The 25,819-nt window shown below is 44.8% G+C and overlaps 1 protein-coding gene across 6 annotated transcripts in view; it reads right to left on the bottom strand.

Moving 5' to 3' along the window:
• LIN9 (lin-9 DREAM MuvB core complex component) overlaps nt 1–22,680 on the bottom strand; it is an 81,768-nt gene extending 59,088 nt beyond the window's left edge. For 2 of the 6 annotated variants that reach the window (XM_062210463.1, XM_062210465.1), the window contains exons 1-3: nt 22,538–22,583; nt 16,246–16,278; nt 9,042–9,146 (exon numbers count right to left, since the gene is read on the bottom strand). In XM_062210463.1, coding sequence (XP_062066447.1) covers nt 9,042–9,053 — 12 coding nt within the window. In that variant the 5' untranslated portion in view covers nt 9,054–9,146; nt 16,246–16,278; nt 22,538–22,583. Of the gene's footprint in view, nt 1–7,627; nt 7,717–9,041; nt 9,147–11,297; nt 11,393–16,245; nt 16,279–22,537 lie in introns of all 6 variants that reach the window. The other 4 variants (XM_062210460.1, XM_062210464.1, XM_062210462.1 and 1 more) reach the window with 4 other exon arrangements.
• Between the last annotated feature and the right edge of the window lie 3,139 nt (nt 22,681–25,819).

Genomic DNA, 25,819 nt, shown 5'->3' with positions numbered 1-25,819 from the left:
CTGCTCCTCTTCCGATCCGCTCTCTGCTATGGCCTGGGATAGCAGAACATAGCCCAAGTCCTTGGACCCCTGCACCCGCATGGGAGACCTGGAAGAAGCTCCTGGCTCCTGGCTTGGGATCGGCGCAGCTCCGGCCATTGCGGCCATCTGGGGAGTAAACCAGCAGATCGAAGACCTCTCTCTCTCTGCCTCTGCCTCTCTGTAACTCTGCCTTTCAAACAAATAAATACATAAATAAATAAATCTTTTAAAAAAAAAAGATAATATAGAAAAATAGGAAAACAATCAGTAGAATCAAAAGTTCTGGGGCCGGTGCCGTGGTTTAACAGGCTAATCCTCTGCCTTGCGGCACCGGCACACCGCGTTCTAGTCCCAGTTGGGGCACTGGATTCTATCTCGGTTGCCCCTCTTCCAGGCCAGCTCTCTGCTATGGCCCGGGAAGGCAGTGGAGGATGGCCCAAGTCCTTGGGCCCTGCACCCGCATGGGAGACCAGGACAAGCACCTGGCTCCTGGCTTCAGATCAGTGCGATGCGCCGGCCGCAGCGGCCATTGGAGGGTGAACCAACGGCAAAAAGGCAGACCTTTCTCTCTGTCTCTCTCTCACTGTCCACTCTGCCTGTCAAAAAAAAAAAAAAAAAGTTCTTTGAAAAGTGGCTGGTGTTGTGGCATAGGGGCTAAGCTGCCACCAGTAATGCATCCCATATCTGAATGCCAGTTTGATCCTGGCTGCTCAGCTTTCCATCTAGCTCCCTGCTAACAAGGGATGCTCCACTGGGAAGGCAGAGGAGGATGGGTCAAGGACTTGGGATCCTGCCAGATGGAGCTCAAGGCTCCTCGTGCTCACTTGTGTGTGCTCTCTCCATCACTCTGCCTTTCAGGTAAATGAAATATCTTTTTCAAAAAAGGTTCTTTGAGCCGGCGCTGTGGCTTAACAGGCTAATCCTCCGCCTTGCGGCGCCGGCACACCGGGTTCTAGTCCCGGTCGGGGCACCGATCCTGTCCCGGTTGCCCCTCTTCCAGGCCAGCTCTCTGCTGTGGCCAGGGAGTGCAGTGGAGGATGGCCCAAGTCCTTGGGCCCTGCACCCCATGGGAGACCAGGAGAAGCACCTGGCTCCTGCCATCGGATCAGCACGCTGTGCCGGCTGCAGCGCACCATCCGCGGCGGCCATAGGAGGGTGAACCAATGGCAAAAGGAAGACCTTTCTCTCTGTCTCTCTCTCACTGTCCACTCTGCCTGTCAAAAAATATATATATATTTAATCATTTATTTGAGAGGCAGAGCCAGAGAGAGAAAAAGAGTCGATCAATCAATCTTCCATCCACTGGTTCACTCCCCACTGGTTCACTTGGGCTGCAACAGCCCAAGCTGGGCAAGGCCAAAGCTAGGAGCCCAGAACTCCATCTGGATACCCATGTAGTCGGCAGGGGCCAAGCACTTGGGCCAGCCTTTGCTGTCTTCAAAGATGCATTAGAAGGAAGCTGAATCAGAGGCGGAGCATCCAGGAATAAATTGGTGCCCAAATGACATCCTGGCATCACAGGTTGTAGTTTAACTGGTTGCACCACAGTGCTGGCCCCATGCCATGATCTTGTAGACAGGTCTTCACCAGAAGCAGAACAAATGCCAACATCAGGCTACCAGACCATCGGACCAATGAGCACTATGAGCCAAAATAAACCTTTCTTTATAAATTAATCAGTTGTTGGTGTTCACAAAATGTAATAGCAACAGAAAATGTACTAAGACACTTGATAAAACACATTTCTTCCCACTTCAATCCAAAAATAAGTATCATATTCAATGTTAAAATACAAAAAACAGGGCCAGCATTGTGGCATAGTGGGTAAAGCCACCACCTGTGGTGCCGGCATCCCATATGGGCACTGGTTTGAGTCCTGGCTGCTTCACTTCCAGTCCAGCTCTCCGCTATGGCCAGGGAAACAGTAGAAGATGGCCCAAGTCCTTGGGGCCCTGCACCCATGTGGGAAGACCTAGAGGAAGCTCCTGGCTCCTAGCTTTGGATTGGCACAACTCTGACCATTGCAGCCAACTGGGAGTAAACCAGTGGATGGAAATGTGTCTCTCTCTCTCTCTCTCTCTCTCTCTCTCTCTCTGCCTCTCCTCTCTGTGTGTAACTTTGACTTTCAAATAAATAAATAAATTTAAAAAAATACAAAAAACTGAAAAGGATATCAATCTACCACTTTTTTATTTTTTTATTTATTTTTTATTTATTTATTTATTTATTTTTTGACAGGCAGAGTGGACAGCGAGAGAGAGACAGAGAGAAAGGTCTTCCTTTTGCCGTTGGTTCACCCTCCAATGGCCGCCGCGCTGCGCTGATCTGATGGCAGGAGCCAGGTGCTTCTCCTGGTCTCCCATGGAGTGCAGGGCCCAAGGACTTGGGCCATCCTCCACTGCACTCCCTGGCCACAGCAGAGAGCTGGCCTGGAAGAGGGGCAACCGGGACAGGATCGGTGCCCTGACCGGGACTAGAACCCGGTGTGCCGGCGCCTCAAGGCGGAGGATTAGCCTAGTGAGCCGCGGCGCCAGTTCTACCACTATTTTTAAACACTGTTTTGAAGGAACTGCTCAATTAGATAAAAGGAATAAAAACTGGAAAGATTACAAAACTACTATTATTTGCAGGTGTTATGACTGCCCCAAAAAACTTACGAAAATCAACTGTATTCATTAAAAACAAGAATTGAATTTAATAAAGTTGGTGAATACAAAGTTTACAAGTAAAAATTAGTATTTACCAAAAAAATCACTCTTCTCTACCTACAAATGAGAATTAGACAATAGAAAAAATATTGTTTAATGACAGAAAAATTGACATAAAATATTAAACATAAAGGAATATATTTAAGAAATCTGAAAGATTGACAGAGAAAAAAATTTTAAAATCTACTGAGGGATTTTAAGGACTTGAAAAAGTACAACTACAACTAGTTCTTGGATAGGTGGATAGGTAGACTCAATACTACATATATCCCTGGCCGGCGCCGTGGCTTAACAGGCTAATCCTCTGCATTGCGGCGCGGGCACACCGGGTTCTAGTCCCGGTTGGGGTGCCGGATTCTATCCCGGTTGCCCCTCTTCCAGGCCAGCTCTCTGCTATGGCCCGGGAAGGCAGTGGAGGATGGCCCAAGTGCTTGGGCCCTGCACCCGCATGGGAGACCAGGAGAAGCACCTGGCTCCTGGCTTCTGGATCAGCGCGATCCGCTGGCCGCAGCGGCCATTGGAGGGTGGCAAAAAGGAAGACCTTTCTCTCTGTCTCTCTCTCTCACTATCCACTCTGTCAAAAAAAAAAAATACTACATATATCCCATTTCCCATAAATTAACTTAAAATATTATGCAGTCCTAATAAAGATGCCAACAAGACTTTCTTACTCAAGCTAATTCAAATGTCCAAGAATATTTAGGGGGCCAGTGCAGTAGCACAGCTGGTTAAAGCTCAGGCCTGAAGTGCTGGCATCCCATATGGGCGCCGGTTCTAGTCCCGGCTGCTCCTCTTCCGGTCCAGCTCTCTGCTATGGCCTGGGAAGCAGTAGAAGGTGGCCCAAGTGCCTGGGCCCCTACACCCATGCAGGAGACCAGGAAGAAGCTCCTGGCCACTGGCTCCAGATTGGTGCAGCTCTGGCCGTTGCGGCCATCTAGGGAGTGAACCAGCAGGTGGAAGACCTCTTTCTCTGTTTCTACCTCACTCTGTAACTCTTTCAAATAAATAAAATTTTTTTTAAAAAATACTTAAGAAAAACCTAAAAGAATAATGTCTTATCAGACATTGAAACAATATAAGGTCATGTTAAAATAATTTAATACAAGCACCCACAGAGACAGCCTAGACATAGAAAGACTTAAGTCATTCAAGCTACATGGAGCAATTTAGCTTGTGATGAAGACAGCCTTTTGAAACCATGTATAAAAGATGGATTACTCAATAAATGTTACCAAGACAACTAAATAGACCTCTGGGAAAAAAACTGCACTGTAGTCTTACCTCATTCCTTATTCCAAAATAAATTCCAGATGTATGAAATATTTAAATATTTTAAAAATATGAAATAAAAAAGTGAGAATTTTAGAACTACAAAATTTACTTAAGGAAGGTAAAGAAGTTATAAAAAGGAAAGTAGGTTATATCTGACATTAAAATTTTTCTAAATCTTGCCTATTGAAAGAAATATAGAAATAAAGCCAGAAGACAAACCACAGAATCTGGAAAAAAATTACAACTAATATACAGACTCTTTCTAATACTCTATTATGTACAAAAACCTTACAAACTAAAATAACCAACAATCCAATAGAAAAATGAAAAAATAATTTACAAAAAGAAATAATTTTTAAAATATGAAAAGTGTCTGAGCCTCACTCACAGGTGAAATGCCAACTTAAACAAGCGAGAGGTTATTTCTAAATGTATCAAATTAGCAAAAATCTGGATTTTGGTTATATACAGAGTTGGCAAGCATTCAGGAAATTGGGAACTGATATATTGTTGGTAGGAAATATAGACAAGTACAATTTCTTTGGAGAGTAATTTGGCAGTACTTTAAAAACTTTAAATGTGCATATCTTATATTCCAGCAATTCCACATTTTAGGCATTGGTCCTAGAGAAACACTTGTAAATTTATACAAACATGCTCAGGATGTTCACTGCATTGTTTGCAAGAGTAAACCTTAGACACTATTTAAACAGAATAATTTATAAAGAATTTATAAATAAATTATGGTCTCATGTAAGACTGACTACCATACAATAAAATGAAATTAAATGTTGAACCCTATTTGACAGTCCATCTCAACCAAAATGATTAAATCTCAAAAAAAGACTTTTGGGAGAGGAAAAAAAATTATAGGATGATGCATGCCATAATTATCATGAAAATGATACTTTAAATGTAATTTTAAAATAGACATTCAAAATGAAAATACTATTAATATATATTCTATGAAAACAAAGTTCTATAAGTATAAAAAGTCAAGATTTTTATATATATATATGTGTGTGTGTGTGTGTGTGTATATATATATATATATTTATATGTAAAACCTACGATAATAAACCTAGTTAGGGTGGTTACCATTAGGTGAGTGAAACAGAAGATCAGGATGGTAAATTGAGATCAAAATTAGCTTTTCATTTTTTGTTATAAATTTATTTTGGAAAAACTGTAGTTACAGAAAAGCTGCAAAGACAGCATGGAGTTCCCTTATGTCTTCCACTCAGCTTTTCCTGATATCAATATCTTAAATAACCATGTTATATATTTGTCAAAACTGGTACAATACTATAGACTTTAGTACAGTATAAAATTAGTATTAATAACTGTAGACTTTATTTGGATTTCATCAGTTTTCTCATTAGTCTTTTATCTGTTCCAGAACCCAGTCCAGGATACCACACTATATTTATAAAATTAACTTTTTAACATAAGAAAAAAAGCCTGTAAGCCAGGAGATGTTTAGCTAAATAACAACTAAGTTACTTATCACATAAAGTGCTGTCTTTCTACTGAGTTATTGAGCAGATTTTTAAATAGGGTATTGGCAGCTCACTGGAGATTCTCTCTCTCTAATAATATATAATAAAAGTATATGTAACTGGTCAGTTTGGGGAAATATATTCACAATGTTAAATTGTTAAAACTTTTATGGACAGATTATTTGATAGTACCTTTTAAAAAAAAGTAGGCTTCACATTTTACTTAGGATAATTCAGTGTTACCTGTTTGCTTTTTAATTAATTTATTAATTGATTTATTTCCATTTTATTTGTAAGGCAGAGAGACAGAGATCTTCCATCTAGTTCACTTCCAAACACCCACAACAGCCAGGACTGGGCCAGGTGAAAGCCAGCAGACTGAACTCAGCATCCAGGTCTCCCTGTGAGTGGCAGGATCCCAATATGCTTTCTAAGGTACAAACCAGCAGGAAGCTAGATTGAAAGCAGAGTAGTCAGGATTCCAAGCAGGCACTGTGATATCAGATGCCAGAGTCCTAAGTGGTGTCTTAACCACTATGCCAAATTCCTATCCCATATCTTCCAATTTTTTAATGTAAATATCCTTGTTATAGCAATTAGACTTCTAAGGGATTATTCAATGATTGAAAAATAGACAGTGACTGATACCAGGTACAAGGTTTCTTCTCAGGATGATGAAAATGTTCTAAAACTGACTATGATAGTTGATCAACTCTGTGCATATATTAAAAAAAACATTAAACTACACTTTGAGCTTATTAATTTATGATATGTGAATTATATCTCAATAAAGATATCTGTTATTTATTTAATAGAGAGAGGTCCCATCTGCTGGATCACTCCCCAAATGCCTGTAATAGCTAGGACTGGGCCAGATCAAAGCAGGAAGCCTAGAATTCAATTCAGCTCTCCCACATTTATGGCAGAAATCCAACTACTTAGCCATCATAGCTGCCTCCCAGGGTCTGTATTAGCGTGAAGGTGGAATCAGAAGCAGAACTAGGACTCAAATCCAGGCACTCTAACATAGTGTGTGGGTATCTCAAGTGCTGTCTTAACCATCGCACCAAACATCTGCCCCTGTATATATTTTTTAGAAAGACTCTGCAGATAAGATGCCTGCCATTGTACTCTCAATCTTCACTTCCTAGCTTCATGATCTGAAGTTAGACAACTTTTCAGCGTCCATTTTCCATCTGTAAGATGGGGACTAATATCATATTAACCAATCTCCTGGTTAAAGATTAAATCCACAGATGCATTCAAAATGCTTAGATCATGACCTGGCAAATACTAAGAATCAGTAAAAGATTTGCTTTTCATAATTGCTCTGGATGGTATTTAAATAAACACACAGACAAAATGCAATGGATTTAGAGAACTAGATGGGTAAGGGAAAAAGTCACATCATGTAAATGAAGACCAAAAATACTAGGGATATTAAAACTAGTAAAGAGGGCTGACGCCATGGCTCAATAAGCGCCGGCAACCCAGGTTCTAGTCCCGGTCGGGGCGCTGGATTCTGTCCCGGTTGCCCCTCTTCCAGGCCAGCTCTCTGCAGTGGCCCAGGAGTGCAGTGGAGGATGGCCCAAGTGCTTGGGCCCTGCACCCGCATGGGAGACCAGGAGGAAGCACCTGGCTCCTGGCTCCGGATCAGCGCGATGCGCCGGCCGCAGCGGCCACTGGAAGGTGAACCAACAGCAAAAGGAAGATCTTTCTCTCTGTCTGTCTCTCTCACTGTCCATTCTGCCTGTCCAAAAAAAAAAACCTAGTAAAGAGGAACAGGTGTTTGGCATAATGACTTAAGTCCCCACTTGGTATGCCTCACATACTGGAATGCCTGGTTGGAGTCCCAGCTATTCCACTTCCAATCCAGCTTCCTGCTACTATGCATTCTGGGAGGCAGTAGATAATGGTTCTAGTACTTGAGTCTCGGTCACTACAGGGGTTCTGAGATCCTGGTCTTGGCCTGGTCTAGCCCTGGCTGTTGTGGGCATTTGGGGAGTGAACTAGTGAATAAAAGATCTCTCTCTTCTGTCTCTGACTTTGAAAGTAAAAAAAAATAAATAAATAAATAAAATAAAAAAACAACAAACTAGAGAAAACTCAGATGATATAAAAACTCACATTTTTAAAGAAGTCTCATATCATGTTTGTCTTGTATTGCTCAGAAGTAGAAAGGACTTTGTAAAATAGTCCTAGTAGGAATGACGTACCTGGGAAGGAATGCAGCGGACAGGGTTGGGATAGGAAAGTTTCATAAAGACCAGAGTTCTTACGTTTGTGAATCATCTACATCATTCTAATAATGTAGCTCTTCCAAAGTCAAGCTATTGTTAACTACTTCTGTAGTCATTCAATCTCGTATCCAATATCTACCACACCAAGAAATGTTCATTGTGTTTTGGCTTCAATCAGGTCAAACGTTATGTATACTTTTTCTTGATGTTTAAAAAGTTTGATATATTTTTGTTTATTATATAGAACATGAAATATTTTACTGTTTGAAATTATCATAAAGGTACGTCATTTTTTTGGGGGGGAGGGCAGGTCATTCCTTTAATTTATATGATACCAAGTCCTTGGTTAGAAAATTGTGTTCGGAAAATCTTATTTTATAACACTTTTGAGAAAATAATGAGAAAAAAGTTGGGAATGACTATATAAGAAGTCATAAATTTGACAGAAAAATTACATTATCCTTTCTAATTAAAAAAATTTTTTTTAATTGAAAGGGAGAGAGAGAGAGACAGACACATGAAGAAAGCGTTCATCTGCTGGGTCACTCCCCAAATGCCCACAACAGCTAAGAATGGGCAAGGCCAAAACCAAAAGCCTTGAACTCATTGTGGGTCTCCCCTTTGGGCAGTACGAGCCATCACCAGCTGCTGCCAGGGTGTACATTATTAGGAAACTGCAATCAGGAACAGAGGCAGAACCCAAACTCAGGCACTCTACTAAGGGATGCAGGCATCTCAAGCAGAATCTTAACTACCGTGCCAAATGCCCACTCTACATTATCCTTAAAGTTACTATCTCCTCATCCAATTTTCATTCCTTTGATTCTTACGTGTCCACAACGACTTAAAAACAAATAAATAAAAGATGCCAAAAATAAACAAAAAAGAAATGATTTCATGCTATGTTTTCCTTTTTTGGATAACCAAAGTCTTCAACATACTTCCCCCAGTGACAAAGTAAAACATCTTTCCCCTCTTATTTCTATGTCAAATTCCAAACTGATTCTATATTGTCAAATCCACTTCCGTAGTATCTACTATCTTCCTGCTTAAAAGAAAGGTGTGCATATGTAGAACTGACAGCTGGCTTTCTACTCTGATTTAAAATGGATCAAGAAATCAATGACATTTTCTAGCTAACCAAAGTAGGAGCCAAGCAGCAGTACTGATTAAAAAAAAAAAAACAAACAAACAAACAAAAAAAAAACTTGTTACTCAAAATGTAACAGAATGAATAACTTTTATAATGTGGAGCAATTGTTTACTTCCTTTTGCAGGAAACAAAAGTTTAGCAAACATACCTGTGGAACCATTGCAACCCTCTGGTTTCTTTTAGGTGACCTTGTATTTATTTGTCTGTCATCTTCATCAGAAAAGAGTCGACTTCTTTTTGAATTTCTGAAAGGCTTCATAGAAATTTTTTATTTAATGAAAAAGCTGAACACTTCCCACTTTTGATCCAAAATATAATTTTATACTTGGAATATACTTGGAAAATAACTGGATTATCAGCATTAAGGAAGAACTAAATATGGGTAATACAAGGCACAAAAAGCCAAATGTTAAATAATCTTAGATTTAGGAAGTATAAGATATATATTTCTGTAATTTGTTTACAAGTGAAACACCTAACTGATGATTAAACTTTAACTAGAATGCAAATCTCCTTAGTACACTGGCAGCCTTTGATAATAAAGATAAGGAAATAAGTTCTGGAAATTCCAGTTCAAATTATGTTGGCACTTCAATTAATACCAGTTGGGTGTACTACGAAGATATGTCTGTTGCTTAAGGTTAGGCTGGGGCAAAGATACAAAATCTCTCTGGAAAAGTAAGCTTAAATGTATATAATATTATACCAGGTGAGCTGTTAAAAACTGTTAAATGGGCAGGCATCTGGCCTGGTAGATGCTGCTTGAGATGTAAGCATCCCATATCAGAGTGCCTGGGTTTGAGTCCCAGCTCTGTTCCCAATACCAGCTCCCTGCTAATGCACACCCTGGGAGGCAGCAGGTGATGGCCCAAGCAGTTGAGTCTCTGCCACCCAGGTAGGTGACCTAGACCCAATTCCTAACTTCTGGCTTTGGTCTGGCCCAGCTGGCCATTGTAGGCATTTAGGGAGTGAATCAAAGGATAGAAGTCATCTCTCTCTCTCCCTCTCTCCCTCCCTCCCCACCTACCTCCTCCATCTTTCTACCTATCAAATGATTTTTTTTAATTGTTAACCAAATTTCCATTTGTAAATAAAAATACAAGATAAAAATAAATACTTAAGAGTTACCTGTAAAACTAAAAGAAAATGTTAATTACCAAAAGCATATAATACACTCAAGGGTCTGTAACTTGAAAAATTTCAGTCTACCCTAGGTTCAGAGGTTTCATTAACAGAAACAAACAACAGAAATAATATTCCAGTAAGACCCAGTTCCCTTTTCAAAGCTTTCTCCTCCCACTAAAGACATACCTTCATCCTATCTGAAAGGCAATCGGGTGCACTGGGCTAGTATAACACACAGGTAGTATCCAATTGGGTCAAGACTAGAGGTTTGGACCCTTGAAATTAAAACTACTCAGAGTCTCAACATTCCATAGGTCTGACACAAAGTCCCTTCTACTCTGCCCCCTCTCTTGATCAGGGACAGAGAGGAAGAACAGAATGACAGATGGAACTGACAATATGAGGAAGTCCCTCACATTCACTGTGATTAGCTGCCCCAGCTACTGTGACTACTGCTATCCCAGCTCCAGGCCCACTTCACTATTGACTTGTAAGGACTGAAAACTGTTAATCATACTAGTTATATTTCTCTGCTTCCCACCTCTAAATGTATTTAGCCTTGACCTACACAAGACAGTACTACCTTACCACTATTTATATATATATATATATATATATATATATATTTTTTTTTTTTTTTTTTTGACAGGCAGAGTGGATAGTGAGAGAGAGAGAGAGAGACAGAGAGAAAGGTCTTCCTTTTTGCCGTTGGTTCACCCTCCAATGGCTGCCATGGCCGGCGCATCTCGCTGATCCGAAGCCAGGAGCCAGGTGCTTCTCCTGGTCTCCCATGTGGGTGCAGGGCCCAAGGACTTGGGCCATCCTCCACTGCCTTCTAGCAGAGAGCTGGCCTGGAAGAGGGGCAACCGGGATAGAATCCGGCGCCCCAACCAGGAATAGAACCCAGTGTGCCAGCGCCGCAAGGTGGAGGATTAGCCTGTTAAGCCACGGCGCCGGCCTATTTATATGTATTTTCACAAAGGCCAGACTCATGTAACATTTTTGTATATCTAAAAAAATGTATGATTGGGGGATGCAAGAGTTTGTTTTTTCCCAATTTAAAGAAATAATTACTTAACAAATACTTAATGATGACCAGCTTATCACTATCTACAATTTATTAAATAATATCATATTACTCCATGACACTTAAAAACTCAAATGCTTGAGGCTGGGAGGAAAAAAACCTTAGAAATTGTTTACTGTACTCTAATAACTTACATGTGACAATAATACAGTTTAGCTATATTTTAAAGTGTAAGAAAAAGTCGTTCCTTACCATTTCCATAGCAGGGCCTGTATTCCTGCCTTTCCAAACAGGCGTTTTTTGTAAAGAACTGTACTTTTCATTCCATGTGTTAGATAAACTTCCCTCTGTAATGAATAAGTAATACTAATAAAATTTAAGTTTAATTCAAAGGGTTTCATATTATGAACATTACTTTTTAGTAACCGCAATATATATGAAATATTTACCGATGTGTCAATTTTAGTTTATTACATGAAAAAAATCCCTCCTTAATTCTGTCCATCTTCCTTAATAATTTGATAGGGCAATGCATCTTGAAAGTATTAAATGTCTACACAGAAACATATAGCTTCCCTTTTTTTAAAAAAACTTCAATCATTTGAAAGCCAGAGTTAGAGAGCAGGGAGGCAGAGAGAGATCTTCGATCTGCTGATTCACTCCCCAAATGGCCGCAAAGTAGGACCCCTGGCTGAAACCAGGAGCTTCATCTAGGTTTCCCACGTGGGTACCAGGGGCCCAAGTACTTGGGCCATCTTCTGCTGCTTTCCCAGGTATGTTAGCAGGGAACAGGATTGGAAGTGGAACTCAAACTAGTGTCGTTATGGGATGCTAGCATCACAGGTGGTGGCTTAACCTGCTATACCACAATGCTGGCCCTTTTTTTTCTTGTTGGCTTTTAATAATCCCTCAACTCCAATCGCCAGGAGCTATCTTATAATTGTTGGTACAACTCTAACTGAAAGTAGGGCAGGCAATGGAAAATGGAAAAAGCCCTTTCTAACCTTGAATTTAGAGCATATTTCTAAATGCTTTTTGCTTCAATATATGAAACCCTGAACATCTGAAAATGAAATTAGTATGTTTTTATTAATTGAAAGAACTATCTTCAAAGTTGTGCACAACCAGGAAAAATGTAGCAAGTAACTGATTAGACATATTATGAAAACAAAGAGGAGGGCTGGCGCCGCGGCTCACTAGGCTAATCCTCTGCCTGCAGTGCCAGCACCCCGGGTTCTGGTCCCAGCTGGGGAGCCCGATCCTGTCCCAGTTGCTCCTCTTCCAGTCCAGCTTTCTGCTGTGGCCCAGGAGGGCAGTGGAGGATGGCCCAAGTCCTTGGGCCCCTGCCACCATGTGGGAGACTCAGAAGAAGCTCCTGGCTCCTGGCTTCAGACCAGCACAACTCTGGCCATTGCAGCCATCTGGGGAGTGAACCAACGGATGGAAGATTCTCTTCTCTGCCTCTGCTTCTCTGTAACTCTGCTTTCAAATAAATAAACCTTTGGAAAAAAATTAGATCATGAAATATTTTTTCAGATGTGTATTTTAAGAAGCATGAAAAGAAAGAGGTGAAATGGAGCTGATCCTGCTAGCCAAAGAAGCTGAGGCATTCTGGAAGATGAGTGAGCAGTCTCTTCAAGCTATAAGGACATAATCTAATAAATCACCAATCTAAAACACAACATGGTAATTTTAAAGACTAAATATTCTCTGAGCCTTTGAGAATTTTAGCTTGGTTCCAAATTTATCTACCCAGTAGAATCTTTTTGTTTGTTTACTTATTTGAAAAATCAGAGTTACAGAGAAAGGAGAAAAGGGAGATCTTCCATCCACTGATTCACTCCCTAAATGGCCACAATAGCCAGGGCTGGGCTAGGCCAAAGCCAGGAGCTTTACCTGGGTCTACCACATGGGTGCAGAGGCCCAAGTATTTTAGCCATCTTGTGCTCCTTTCTCAGACACATTAGCAGGGAGCTGGATCAGAAGTGGAACCGGGACTGAACCAGGACTGCAACTGGTGTCCATATGAGATGCCAGTGTTGTAGGCAGCTGTTTTTTTTTTTTTTTTTTTTTTTTTGACAGGCAGAGTGGACAGTGAGAGAGAGAGACAGAGAGAAAGGCCTTCCTTTTGCCGTTGGTTCACCCTCCAATGGCCGCCGCGGTAGCGCGCTGCGGCCGGCGCACCGCGCTGTTCCGATGGCAGGAGCCAGGTGCTTCTCCTGGTCTCCCATGGGGTGCAGGACCCAAGGACTTGGGCCATCCTCCACTGCACTCCCTAGCCACAGCAGAAAGCTGGCCTGGAAGAGGGGCAACCGGGACAGGATCGGTGCCCCGACCGGGACTAGAACCCGGTGTGCCGGCGCCGCAAGGCGGAGGATTAGCCTAGTGAGCCGCGGCGCCGGCTTGTAGGCAGCTGTTTTACCAGCTTGCCACAAGTCCAGCCCCCAACCCAGTAGAACCTTAAGACTTTTATAATAAAAGTTAAACTATCAAAACCATGGAATACATCTAATTTTCTTCTCAGAAAGACCAAAGTACCATCCTTTTATTTCAGGAAACTTGCATCATTAGTTAGAAAAGTCAGGAATCTTAAAACTGAACTATTATGAAAGCATATGGCTCAGTACAGTTGTTTAATAAACGCTTTAAATCTAAATAAGGGGGCCGGCGCTGTGGCACAGTAGGTTAATCTTCTGCCTGCAGTGCTGGCATCCCTTATGGGCGCCGGTTCTAGTCCTGACTGTTCCTCTTCCAACCCAGCTCTATGCTATGGCCTGGGGAAGCAGTAGAAGATGGCCCAAGTGCTTGGGCCCCTCACCCACCTGGGAGACCCAGAAGTGGCTCCTGGCTCCTGGCTTCGGATCAGCGCAGCTCCAGCCATTGCAGTCATTTGGTGAGTGAACCAACAGAAGGAAGATCTTTCTCTAATTCTCACTATCTGTAACTCTACCTCTCAAATAAATAAATAAAATCTTTTAAAAAAAATCTAAATAAGATCTTTCTGGAATATTTAGTTAGGAAATTCTTTAATTTTTGGAATAATTTTTTCTTTATAATTTCTACTGAAGGCCAATTCTCCTACAAAATTATATAAATTCAAAGTTGCCAGGGGGCTGACAGCGTGGTGTGGCGGGTGGGGCTGCCACTTGCAGTGCCAGCATTCTGTATTGGCACTAGTTCGAGTACCGGCTGCTCCTCTTCCGAAGCAGCTCTCCGCTATGGCCTGGGTCCTTGGGCCCCAAGTAGGAGAGCCAGAGGAAGCTCCTGGCTTCAGATCAGAGTGGCTCTGGCCATTGCGGCCGTCTGGGGAGTGGACTAGCAGATGGAGGACCCCTCCTTCCCCTCCTTTCCCTCTCCCTCCCTCCCTCCCTCTGCCTCTGCCTCTCTGTGACTCTGCCTTTCAAATAAATGAATGCATCTTTTAAAAAAAAGAAAGTTGCCAAATGGAATAGGCATAGGGTATAGCAGTTAAGACGTTGCTTGGGACACCCACATCCAGTATCAAGTGCCTGGTAAAAGTACCAACTCCTCTGCATCTGATCCAGCTTCCTGCTAATGCACACCCTGGGAGGCAGCAGGTGATGGCTCAAGTACTTGGGTCCTTGCCATGAGCATCGGAGACCTGAACTGAAGTTCTGGGCTCCTGGCTTCAACTTGGCCCAGCCTTGGTTGTTATGAGCATTTGGGCAGCAAACCAGTAGATAGATCTCTATCTCCCTTTATCTCAAAAAGAAAATGAATTTTTTAAAGAATAATTTTTTAAAAATTAATTATTTGAAAGGTAGAGTTACACAGAGCCAGAAGCAGAGAGAGAGAGGCAAATTTTCCATCTGCTGGTTCACTCCCCAAATGGTAGCAACGGCCAGAGCTATGCCAATCCAAAGCCAGGAGCCAGGAGCTTCTTCTGGGTCTCCCATACGGGTATAGGGACCCAAGGACCTGGGCCGTCTTCTACTGCCTTCCCAGACCATAGCAGAGAGGTAGATCGGAAGTGGAACAGCCAGGACTCAAACCATTGCCCATATGGGATGTCGGCAATGCAGGCAGCAGCTTTTTCTTTTTAAGGTTTTTTTTTTTTTTTTGACAGGCAGAATGGATAGTGAGAGAGAGAGACAGAGAAAGGTCTTCCTTTTGCCGTTGGTTCACCCTCCAATGGCCGCCGTGGTAGGCGCGCTGCGGCCGGCGCATCGCGCTGATCCGATGGCAGGAGCCAGGTGCTTATCCTGGTCTCCCATGGGGTGCAGGGCCCAAGGACTTGGGCCATCCTCCACTGCACTCCCTGGCCACGCAGAGAGCTGGCCTGGAAGAGGGGCAACCGGGACAGGATTGGTGCCCCGACCGGGACTAGAACCCGGTGTGCCAGCGCCGCAAGGCGGAGGATTAGCCTAGTGAGCCGCGGCGCCGGCCAAGCAGCAGCTTTTAAAAAAAAAAAAAATGTATTCATGGGCCTGGTGCTATGGTGCAGAAGGTTAAGCTGCCGCCTGCAGAGCCAGCATCTCATTTGGGCATGCTCCACTTCCGATCCAGCTCCTTGTAACGCACCTGGGAAAGCAGTGGAAGATGGCCCAAGTACCCATGTGGGAGACCCAAAGAAGCTTCTGGCTGCTGGCTTCAGCCTGACCCAGCACTGGCAGTTGTGACCATTTGGGGAGTGAACCAGCGGATGGAAGATTAATATATATATATCTCTCTCTTCTCTCTGTATCTCTGACTTTCAAATAAATAAATAAATCTTCAAAAAAGTATTTATTTATTTGAAAGAGTTATACAGAAAGAGGGAGATACACACAAGGTGTGGGGGCAGATCTTCTAACTGCTGGTTCACTCCCCAGATGGCTGCAACAGTCAGGGCTGAGCCAGGCTGAAGCCAGGAGCTTCATCTGGGTCTCCCATGTGGGTGGCAGGGGCCCAAACACTTGGGCCATCTTCCACTGCTTTTCCCAGACCATTAGCAGGGAGCTGAATGGGAAGTGGAGCAGCCAGGAAGTAAACCAGTGTGCCCATATGGATGCCAGCATCTCAGGCATATGCCACAATACCAGTCCCAAAAATAAAACTCTTAAAGCTAAGGCTATCAGTGAAAATATTTAAAAGCTATAATGAATCAACTTAAAAAGGAAAAAAGAAACATGATATCCAAATGAATCTTATGAATTAAATTTCTAGCTTCTGGGACACCTAAAAACACTGTAATTCTTACCTTTTAAACTGACAAGGGCTTTTGCTGAAGAGCCTGAAATTAAAGATAAAACAAATCAACAATTATTTCATAATCAACAGGAAGAGAAAGAAAGAGATGTGTTTAGTTAGCAATATTGAGATTGAAGTGGTACTGGAAAATACCACTGCGCTCCTGGAAATAACTAGTAGACAAGTACAACTACAGACCAAAACCCAGACAGGGTAGGGAAGAAATGCAGAAGACATTTGGGAGTCTTGTATAAGTTGTGAGAAGTAGAGACCATTCTGAGACAGCAAAATGTAAAAAGAGAGGAAAAAGAAACAGTAGGGACAGAAGTAATTTTGTATCTTCATTCATGCTCTGGCACTGGAGCAAGAGAGAAAGGAAACTGACATTCATTGAGGCAAAGATCAGAACAGGTAATGGAGCAGAGAAAACAGACAGTAGAAATGATTCAGGGACTGCCATAGCAGGCAACAAGTCCCTTCCAAGTCTAGAAAGCAGGTATGTGTAATACTTCAAGATCCTCTGTCTTTAATGTGCTGTACACTGTTATTTAATGCTATAACTAGTACTCCAGCAGTATTTTTTTCACTTTGTGTTGCTATGTGGGGGCAAACTGTCGAAATCTTTACTTAATATATACTAAACTGATCTTCTGTATACAAAGAGAATTGAAAATGAATCTTGATGTGAATGGAAGGGGAGAGGGAGCGGGAAAGGGGAGGGTTGTGGGTGGGAGGGAAGTTATGGGGGGGAAAGCCATTGTAATCCATAAGCTGTACTTTGGATATTTATATTCGTTAAATAAAAATTAAAAAAAAAAATACTTCAAGATCCTCAGAACAGCCAAGAGGGGCTAGCTTAAAGTAGGAGGGGTTCACTAGACAAGGCACACCACAGTGTTTATAAGAATTAGTAGGAAGCTCCCCATGCACGCAGAATCTGCACTGCTTAAAAAAGCTCTTGGAGAACTTTGTTACAGGCAACCCACTTTGACGAACATCGGACTAAAGATTTCAGCATGAACAATGGACAGGATCTATAGGTGTGGGGAGAAGGAGAATCAATAGAAAAAAAAACTTTTTTGAAGTTTAATGACCAAAGGCAGATAAAGTCAGGGGTGAGGGGGTTTGGGAGAATACTGTAAAATCTTAAGAAGCCTCAACAATACAACTGGGAAGCAGCAGTAGTACAAAATACTCATATCCATGAAGTTACCAAAGGAATATAGTTCATTTGAGAAAAAAGTGGTAAGCAGTGCTGACTGCATGCCAGTCTATGCTCCAGGCAATGGGGGTACAAGAGCAAGCAAAACAGCAAAAGTCCCAATTCTTGTGGAGGGTATATAGTTTTGAAGGGAGACAAATACACATCAGGTGATGATAAGCACCACGGGAAAAAATAATAAAGCAGGAAGACAGTGAGTATGGAATGGGCATGATAGGATGAAACATTATATTTATATAAGGTGTTTGTGCTAGTATCTGAACAGAGATCTGGAAACTACAAGGAAACCCATCCCTGTATAAACCACACCTTAGGGCTTCTGACCTATCACCTTTAAAACTTCTTTTCTGGTTGGTTGTTGTGGCTCAGCAGGTTAAGATGCAGCTGAGGATGCCCACACCCCATACTGGAGAGCCAGTTCAGTTCCCAGGTCCCTGCTACTCTGCTTCTGATCCAACTTCCTGTTAATATGGCTAGGAGGCAGCAGATGGTGGTCCACATACCTGGGTCCCTGCCATCTGTGTGAGAGTTTGGGATGGATTCCTGGCTCTTGGCTTCAGCCTGGTCCAGCCCTGGCTGTTGTAGGTATTTGGAGAGTGAACCACTGGATGGAAGATCTGTCACTCTGCCTTTCATATAAATAAATCTTAAAAACAAACAAACAAACAAAAAAAAACCAAGAACTCCATCCAGATCTCCCATGTGAGTGGCAGGGACTCAAGTACCTGAGCCATCTTCCACTTATTTCCCAGTGAGCTGGATCAGACTCCAATTGGCACTCTGATATGGGATGAGGGTGTCCCACCTGGGGGCTTAACCCACTGTGCCACAATGCCCACTCCAGATTTTTTTTTTTGAGTGGCAGTATAGTACAGTGGTTAGGAGTATAGGTTCTAGATTCAGACCAGATGGGTTTGAATCTCACTCTGCCACTTTCTTGGTTACCTTAGCAAGTACTTAACTTCTCTATGCTGCTGTTTCTTCCTTTAAAAATAGAAATTAAATGGGTTAATAAGCAAAAGTCTTCAGAAAGTTCAGGGAGGGCCAGCACTGTGGAGTTAAAGCCCCAGCTTGCGGTGCCAGCATCCTATATGGGCACCAGTTCAAGTCCCGGCTGCTCCTCTTCTGATCCAGCTCTCTACTATGGCCTAGGAAAGCAGTAGAAGATGGCCCAAGTCCTTGGGCCCCTGCACCCACATGGGAGACCCAGAAGAAGGCCCTGGCTTCAGATCAGCTCAGCTCTGGCCGTTGTGGTTATTTGGGGAGTGAACCAACAGAATGGAAGACGTCTCTCTCTCTGGCTCTACCTCTCTCTCTAACTCTTTCAAATAAATAAAATAAATCTTTAAAAAATAAAATAATTTCAGGGAAAATGCATATTATGAAAAATTTCTGTGGATTTAAAAATATATTTTCACCAAAATAAACTTAACTTTTAATTCCATTTTCCGTGAACTTTTTAAAGTATCCTTGTGTATTAACAGTGCTTAGAACAGTGCACACACTACATAGCTAATTTTCATATAGTGTTTACTGTTGGAATTACTTTGATCAATCAAAAAGAACCTATTAGGTTAAGAACAGGAACTTCCCAGACAGGTGCATCTGATTAAGTTTGAATTCAACTCCAACTGGTTTATGTGCACTCTTCACTCAACAAATATGTAGTGGATGTTTGTGAAAAACACTATTCAAGGACTGAGGTTATTCCAAGGAACAAATCAGACAAAGCATCTGCTCTCAGAGATTACATTCTAGTGAAGAGACCACAGAAAACAATTATTACTACTCACGATAACTGCTATAAAGGAAATCAACAGGGTGATCTCCATGTGGAGGGTTACTTTACACGCAGCAGGTAGGGAAGACCTCTTTCAGAAGGAACAGCTGAAAAAATCTAGCCGCGAGAGAGCAGAAGTCCAGGCCATGAGTTTGGGCAGAACAACAGCTGGTAAAAAGCCCTGAGAAGCTGGCGTACTCAAGGAGCCTGAACAATGGGAGGGGTAGAGTGCTTGAGGACTACCAATGCCAGGTGTCATCCACAGAACTAGCAATGCAAGGGAACAGCACCTGCTCTGGTGCGCCTACTAACCAGACAGACACATGTATGTTAAACTACAATGGTGACAGTTGTCACTAAATTACACAGTGGCTTGAAAAAGACTTAAAGAGGACCAAATCTAGTCAGGTAGGATGGGAAAGAGCTCTCCAAAGCAGCTTACAATGGGGCCTAAAGAGTAAGTAAAAGTTAACTGGAAGTGGGGAGAGAGAACGACACTGTAGGCACAAGAACGGCACATCCAAAGGCACTGCAGAAAAGGGAGCCAGGCGAGCAACGGGAAGGAAAAGGTCCAATTAAGTCCAAGGGACAGAGAGGAAAAGTGCTACAAAACGGAGCTGGGGATGTGCGGTCTCTCAGCCAACGAAAGGTCTTGTAGCTAGCTACTGAAGGGTTTTAAACATTTCCAAAGGATTGCTCCAGCTGTGAGTATGTGGGGAGGAAATGAATTAATCGGAAGTTGAAGTGATTACAGAAGAGATGGTGACAGCTTGGGCTACGGTGATGATAAATAGGTAGAACTGAGACATCCTGAAGGCACAAAGTTACAAGATTTGGTAAAGGTTTAAACGTGGGAAATCAGAGGGAGAGAGAGGAGTGTCGAAGATAATCTGTAAGGTTTCTGACTGCCAAATGCACAGAGGAACCATTCATTAAGACAGGCTCCACTGGAAGTACCTATATACGGGATGGGATTATGAGAGGTAGATTTTCAACCTGAGGTTTGAGGGCATCTAAAAGATGTGACAAAGCAAGAGATATCAAGGCTGGGAGCTCAGAGGAAAGAGCTGGGCCAAAGACAGCCTCAGTTTCCTCATCTATAAAATCTAGCATTACATAATTGAAATGGGAATTAACTGAGCAAACACATAATATGCTTTGCTAATAGTAAGTACTTGGCTAATAGTAAGTACTCAATAAATGGTAGTTTTTATTATTGAAAATGTTATAATGGCTATCAGCTAGTTCATTACCTAGCTTCCTTCACCAAAGTTGTCAGAAAACATTGCTATTTCTAGCACCAAATTGAAACTACTTTTCCTTTTCGGTTCTCTGCTCCAGTTTCATTAGTAACGCCCATAACTCTACAATCAACTCCATATAAATCAAGTACTTATGTATAGCTGATTCGTGGCACTTTGTAACAAAAGGTAAAGCAATTTCCGCTTTCAGCAAAGCTATAGTCCAGTTAAACAAGACACCCCCTATACATACACACATCCTGCAATGTACTAGAGACATCACAAAGTCACCCAAATGATTAGGTTATACAGCTTGAAGCTGTGCCTGGAATGTGAATCCTCGTGTTGAGTTTCAATCCTTACAAAGGACCACAGTAAGTTTTCAGTAAGTGTCTGCTGATGATATGACAAATATTCCTAATAAGAAAGTCACTTAAAACACCTCTCATTTCAACAGAATTACTACAGTAACCAGAACAACAGCTCTACTGATTGTGATTTCTAAGAGGGTAGTAAGACATCCTCCAGCAAAGACAAGTATGAGAGACACAACAAGGCTGCAGGTTTCGAGCTCGGCATGCTCACTAGGCCCACCTGTATTTGCAGGCATCTTAAATCACAAGCAACTGCAGTCTCCAACCCAGGGGCTGCAATAAAACTCATGGAGGGTCTGCAACTGTGTCCCGGCGGGCCGGTACAATACCTACATATAACTATTTCCCATTTAATTAAAATGAAACAAAATTTCAAATCCAGTTCTCCAGTCATGCTAGCCATACTTGAAGTGTTCCACAGTCACTGTGGCTGCCCTGTGGGACACCACAAAAGAGACTATTTCCATCACTGAGAAAGTTCTCTGGGGACCTAGTGCTGGTCTAGACAAAATTTAAAACACTTTTTAATACAACTTTTCACCAGCTTGGCAACCTGAACTTTTAACTTCACACTTGACCTCACAAAGAAAACAGAACTGGCACTATCTTGAGCTCTCATTGTTAAAATCTATGTATTTGCCTTGTGCATAGTGACTGAGCTTTCTAAGTCTGTTACACGAAAACCCTCTCAAATGATATGTACACATACACTGAACAGTATGTGTGGATTCAGGACCATTTTGTAATTAAAATTTTTTATATAATTTATGCGATATCGAAAATCACAAAATAAGGTTCCATTGTCCTTAGACCACTGAACTGGTGCTTTGCCCTGCTCAACACGGCGGGCACACGCGTCCGGGCTGTCAGGGGCAGGGTGCAGCTACATGGGCCAGCGTTTGGAGTGGGTGTCAGGTAAGGCACTGACCCTGTGTGCTGTGCAGGTGGCACCCAACCGTCAGGAGGACCCCGAGGACTCTGAAGGCACAGACGCACAGAGCAGTCTGGGATGGGGAGACCAGAACACTATGTCGCCCGTCTGGGTTATCTCCGCAAAGCTCCATGGCCACCTGTGGTCCCAAGGGAAGGGGCCAAGCCTCTGACACGGAAACACTTCCAGGGGTGGACACAGCGATGGGTGGGGTGGGGTGGGGTGGGGGACGGTGGAGATCATCGGCGCCAGCAGAGGTAGGAGCTGTGACAGGTCATGATCAGAGGCCGGGACAACAAGAAGGGGCTGGGACCACCGCGTGCCCAGCCCAAGCCCGCCCTCTGCCCCCCGGCCCGGCGAGTTACATAACCCGGCGGGCGTCTCTCGGCGCCGGGCGAGTGGTGCAGGCGGCGAGGACAGCCCCGGCGTCCGGGGGCCGCTCCTCGCTCGCCTCGGCCGGGGGCCGGAGTCGGGCCAGGGAAGCAGCCACCGCCTCCGCCCGGCACACGCTGGACTCCTGGGCTTTGGGCTTCCGGCCCTGGCGCTCACACAACCCCAGAAACCAACACACAGACACCATAACAAAGGCGGCGACGCGGCGGCAGCCCCGGAGTAGGACGACTAGGGGACCACGGTGGGGCTGGCAGGCAGCCTACCTGCCGGGCGGAGGGCACGGCCACACGTCCCGGCCGGTGCAGGCGCGGGGCAGGCGGCCGGCGGGAAGCGGGGGGGGGTGCTTTGAGGTGCTACTCACTCTCGTCAGGCAACTGGTCGAGCTCCGCCATCTTGAACGAGCCGCGCCGCTTTTTCAAAGGCTGCCCGCCGCGGTGCATTGTGGGGCGGAGACTGTCTTTGCGAGGGAGGTTCGAATGCAGAGCTCGCTGCCCGCGGCGCCGCGCCGAGCTGCTCCCGCCGCGGCCGGCTGAGGCGGGCTGGGCTCCGCCCGCGCCTGCCCGGGGAGGGGGTGCCGCCGAGGGGCCCGAGCCTCGCCCTGCGCCCCCGCCCCCGCCCCCCCCCCGGAGGGAGGGCGCAGGAAGGCAGCGCGCAGAGGCCCGGCGCCCGAGCGCGCGGGGAGCGGCGCCAGCTCCCGAGTCCCGCCCGGGCCCCGCTCCGGCCCGCGCCGCCCGCCCCCTCCGGGGCTCGCTCCCGGCGCGCGTTTCGCGGCTCCCGCTGCAGCTGCGGGAACTGCAGGCTGTTTGTTCCGAGAGGAGCACGGGAGGGAAGGAGGGAGGGAGGCCGGGCGGGCCGAGGCGAGGGCAGGGAGGGGCACCTGTGGGTCCGGCGGCGGGGAGGCAGCCTTAGGTTCCTGGTGGCGTCATGCGCGGGGCTCTATACTGAGAAAACATTCGCGGTTCTCCGGGCCCACGTTTCTCGGGCGCCTGCACCCTTCCCTTTTCCTGAGAGCTCAGGCCGCAGCGGCCCTGCCGCGTGCGGGTCCAGGGTGCGGGGTCCCCGCGGCCCCTGGTAAGCCGGCGCCACCCCTCCTGCAGAATGCGTGCGGCCGGGAGGGGTCGTGAAGTTGGCCGTTTGGTCCGGCAGCGGGAAGAACTGCGCTGCTCGGCGCCTTCGTCCATTGCGCGTTAGAGCGCGCCGGGAGAGGCAGCCGGAGGCTTCGTGAGGATGCGGGCAGAAACCCGCAGAGCACTGCGAGGTGGTAAAGCATCCGGATCCAGCTGGATGAGAATTCGTCCTGGCTCGGGAGAAGCCCCGGGGAAGATTTCACAATTCTGTCTGTAACACTGCCCATAAGCCGCTGCCGCTTTTTAACAACCTACGTGATAAATGTTACTGAGCTCCAGTGCTTTTCTCCAGGAATTCATGGGGGTGGGGGAGTGGGACACTTAAGCACAGGAAAGACATGGGTGAATTCCTGGAACTTAAAAAGCTTGAAAGTGGTGGGCTGCGATAAGAGCGGGCCCAGAGAGATCAGCCGAGAATGGTGGTTGGACTTCGAAATAATCGGGATGGCAGGTTCCGTTGGTATTGGAGAACAAAGTTGCCCGGAAGAGATTGGGGGGCGGGGGGGGGGGGGAGAGATGGAGCCTGAAGATGAGTCAGGAGGAAGCTGTTGGACAAAGGACAGGAGAGAGAGGCTGTGAAAGCTTGGAGGATGGGCTCAGGAGCCATAAGGCCTGGGTGGGATTCTGACTGCCCTTTGTGTAGTGCATCGTCAAGTTTGTTTCTTAGTTCCTGCCTTGGTTTCTCATTTGCAAAGTGCAATTAAAACAGGGCTGCTTTGAGGGTCAAGTGAACTGATGGGTGGATGGAAAGTCTTACAGTAGCTCCTAGCAGGCCGCAGTTAGCTCCTACTACAACTCCGTGGCATCAGAAGGGATGGAAAGGCAGGAAAAAGGATTTGGTGAGTCACTGGGTGTGAGGAAGAGACATGCCGGCTTTGAGCCCTGGGCAAGGGCACCCCGCTGAGGCCGGAGGAGGGCAGGCTGGGTGAAAGTTTAATTTTATGAAGTAATCCCTTCTGATCAAACTTAACCCCTCCCGTGCCTTCAAAGCACATCTGAGCTGCCCTGTAAGAAGATGAACACACTGATCCCTGTGGTCAGCACCCCGGAGTCCACAGCGGGTGCTCTGCTATCAGTCTGGAGATGAGACCAAGAAAAGGTCAGCCCTCTGAGGAGGGAAAGAACCCAAGCAAACAGGAAGGAGGTCGGCAGAGTGGGAAGAGTGAGGGTCCAGGTATCATTAAATCAAGGCAAACCGGTTTTTGTTTTTTTTTTCAAGTTTTTACACAATAGCAGGGCTGCTGTTTAAAATGACATTTTTAGGCCCTTCTAATAATCTGCACTATAAACAAAAACGCTAAGTGATCCTTTTTCTAGTCTGACCCCTGAAGCTGTATCCCAGCTGCAGATCTACCAGCTATGGGTACTGGGTGACCTCAACCAAAGCACTTAACTATTTTTTTTCTGTGAGGTTCTTTGTTGGATATTTATGAGAGGTTTTACGATCACTGACTTACTTGATGCTCCCAATGATCTGGTCATTTGTCCAAGGACAGAAGCAACCAGGCTGCTGGCCCACTCTGGGCACATGGGCACTCCCTCTGTGATACAACAGTGTGTCTTAGTCCATCTGTGCTGCTATAAGATGGGGTAGTTTATAAACAACACAGGTTGCTTCCTCATGGTTTTCAAAGCTGAGAAGTCCACGATCAAGGGGCTGACGTTGGGGTCTGGTGAAGACTGTTGTCTGTTTCCCAGAGGCCACGTTATTGCTGCGTGCTCCAGAGGGATGAATGCCGTGCCCTCCCCTGCTGGAAAGGACTGGAGAGCAGGAGAATGCTCCTTTCAACCTCAGGCCTTTTGTAAGGGTGCTAACCTCATTCATGAGAGCAGAGCACCCAGGACTTACTCACTTCCCAAAGACTGCATCTGTTACTACTGTTGCACTGGGGATTCAGTTTCAGCTTGAGTTTTTGGAAGGGGCACTGTTATTCAGACCATAGCAACATGCATCACAGTGGTGTTAAATTTCCTCTAAGCATGTAGTCCAATTTAAAATGATGTGCTCATGTCTGTTATTGTTTGCTTAAGGAAAACTAAACTAAAATTTGGATAATGATACTAAGTCATGAAAAAAACCTAAGTAAAAATACACCATAAGAAAAATAAAGATGGTCACATTTTAGGCACATCAAGTTTCTTCCAGTGCTATGGCCCATGTGTCAGTTATTGATTTGATTCAGTGTAACCAGTCAAATTGCAACAATGAGACAAAATGTATATATGTGTTTAGAAAATTTATGCATGGGAATTTTTTTTTTTTTTTTGACAGGCAGAGTGGACAGTGAGAGAGAGAGACAGAAAAGTCTTCCTTTTGCCGTTGGTTCACCCTCCAATGGCCACCGCGGCTGGCGCGCTGCGACCAGCGCACCGCACTGATCCAAAGGCAGGAGCCAGGTGCTTCTCCTGGTTTCCCATGGGGTGCAGGGCCCAAGCACTTAGGCCATCCTCCACTGCACTCCCGGGCCACAGCAGAGAGCTGGCCTGGAAGAGGGGCAACTGGGACAGAATCCAGC

Source organism: Lepus europaeus, chromosome 14, assembly GCF_033115175.1.
Source record: "Lepus europaeus isolate LE1 chromosome 14, mLepTim1.pri, whole genome shotgun sequence".
NCBI classification, from domain to species: Eukaryota; Metazoa; Chordata; class Mammalia; order Lagomorpha; family Leporidae; genus Lepus; species Lepus europaeus.
This window is presented reverse-complemented; position numbering and strand designations above follow the sequence as displayed.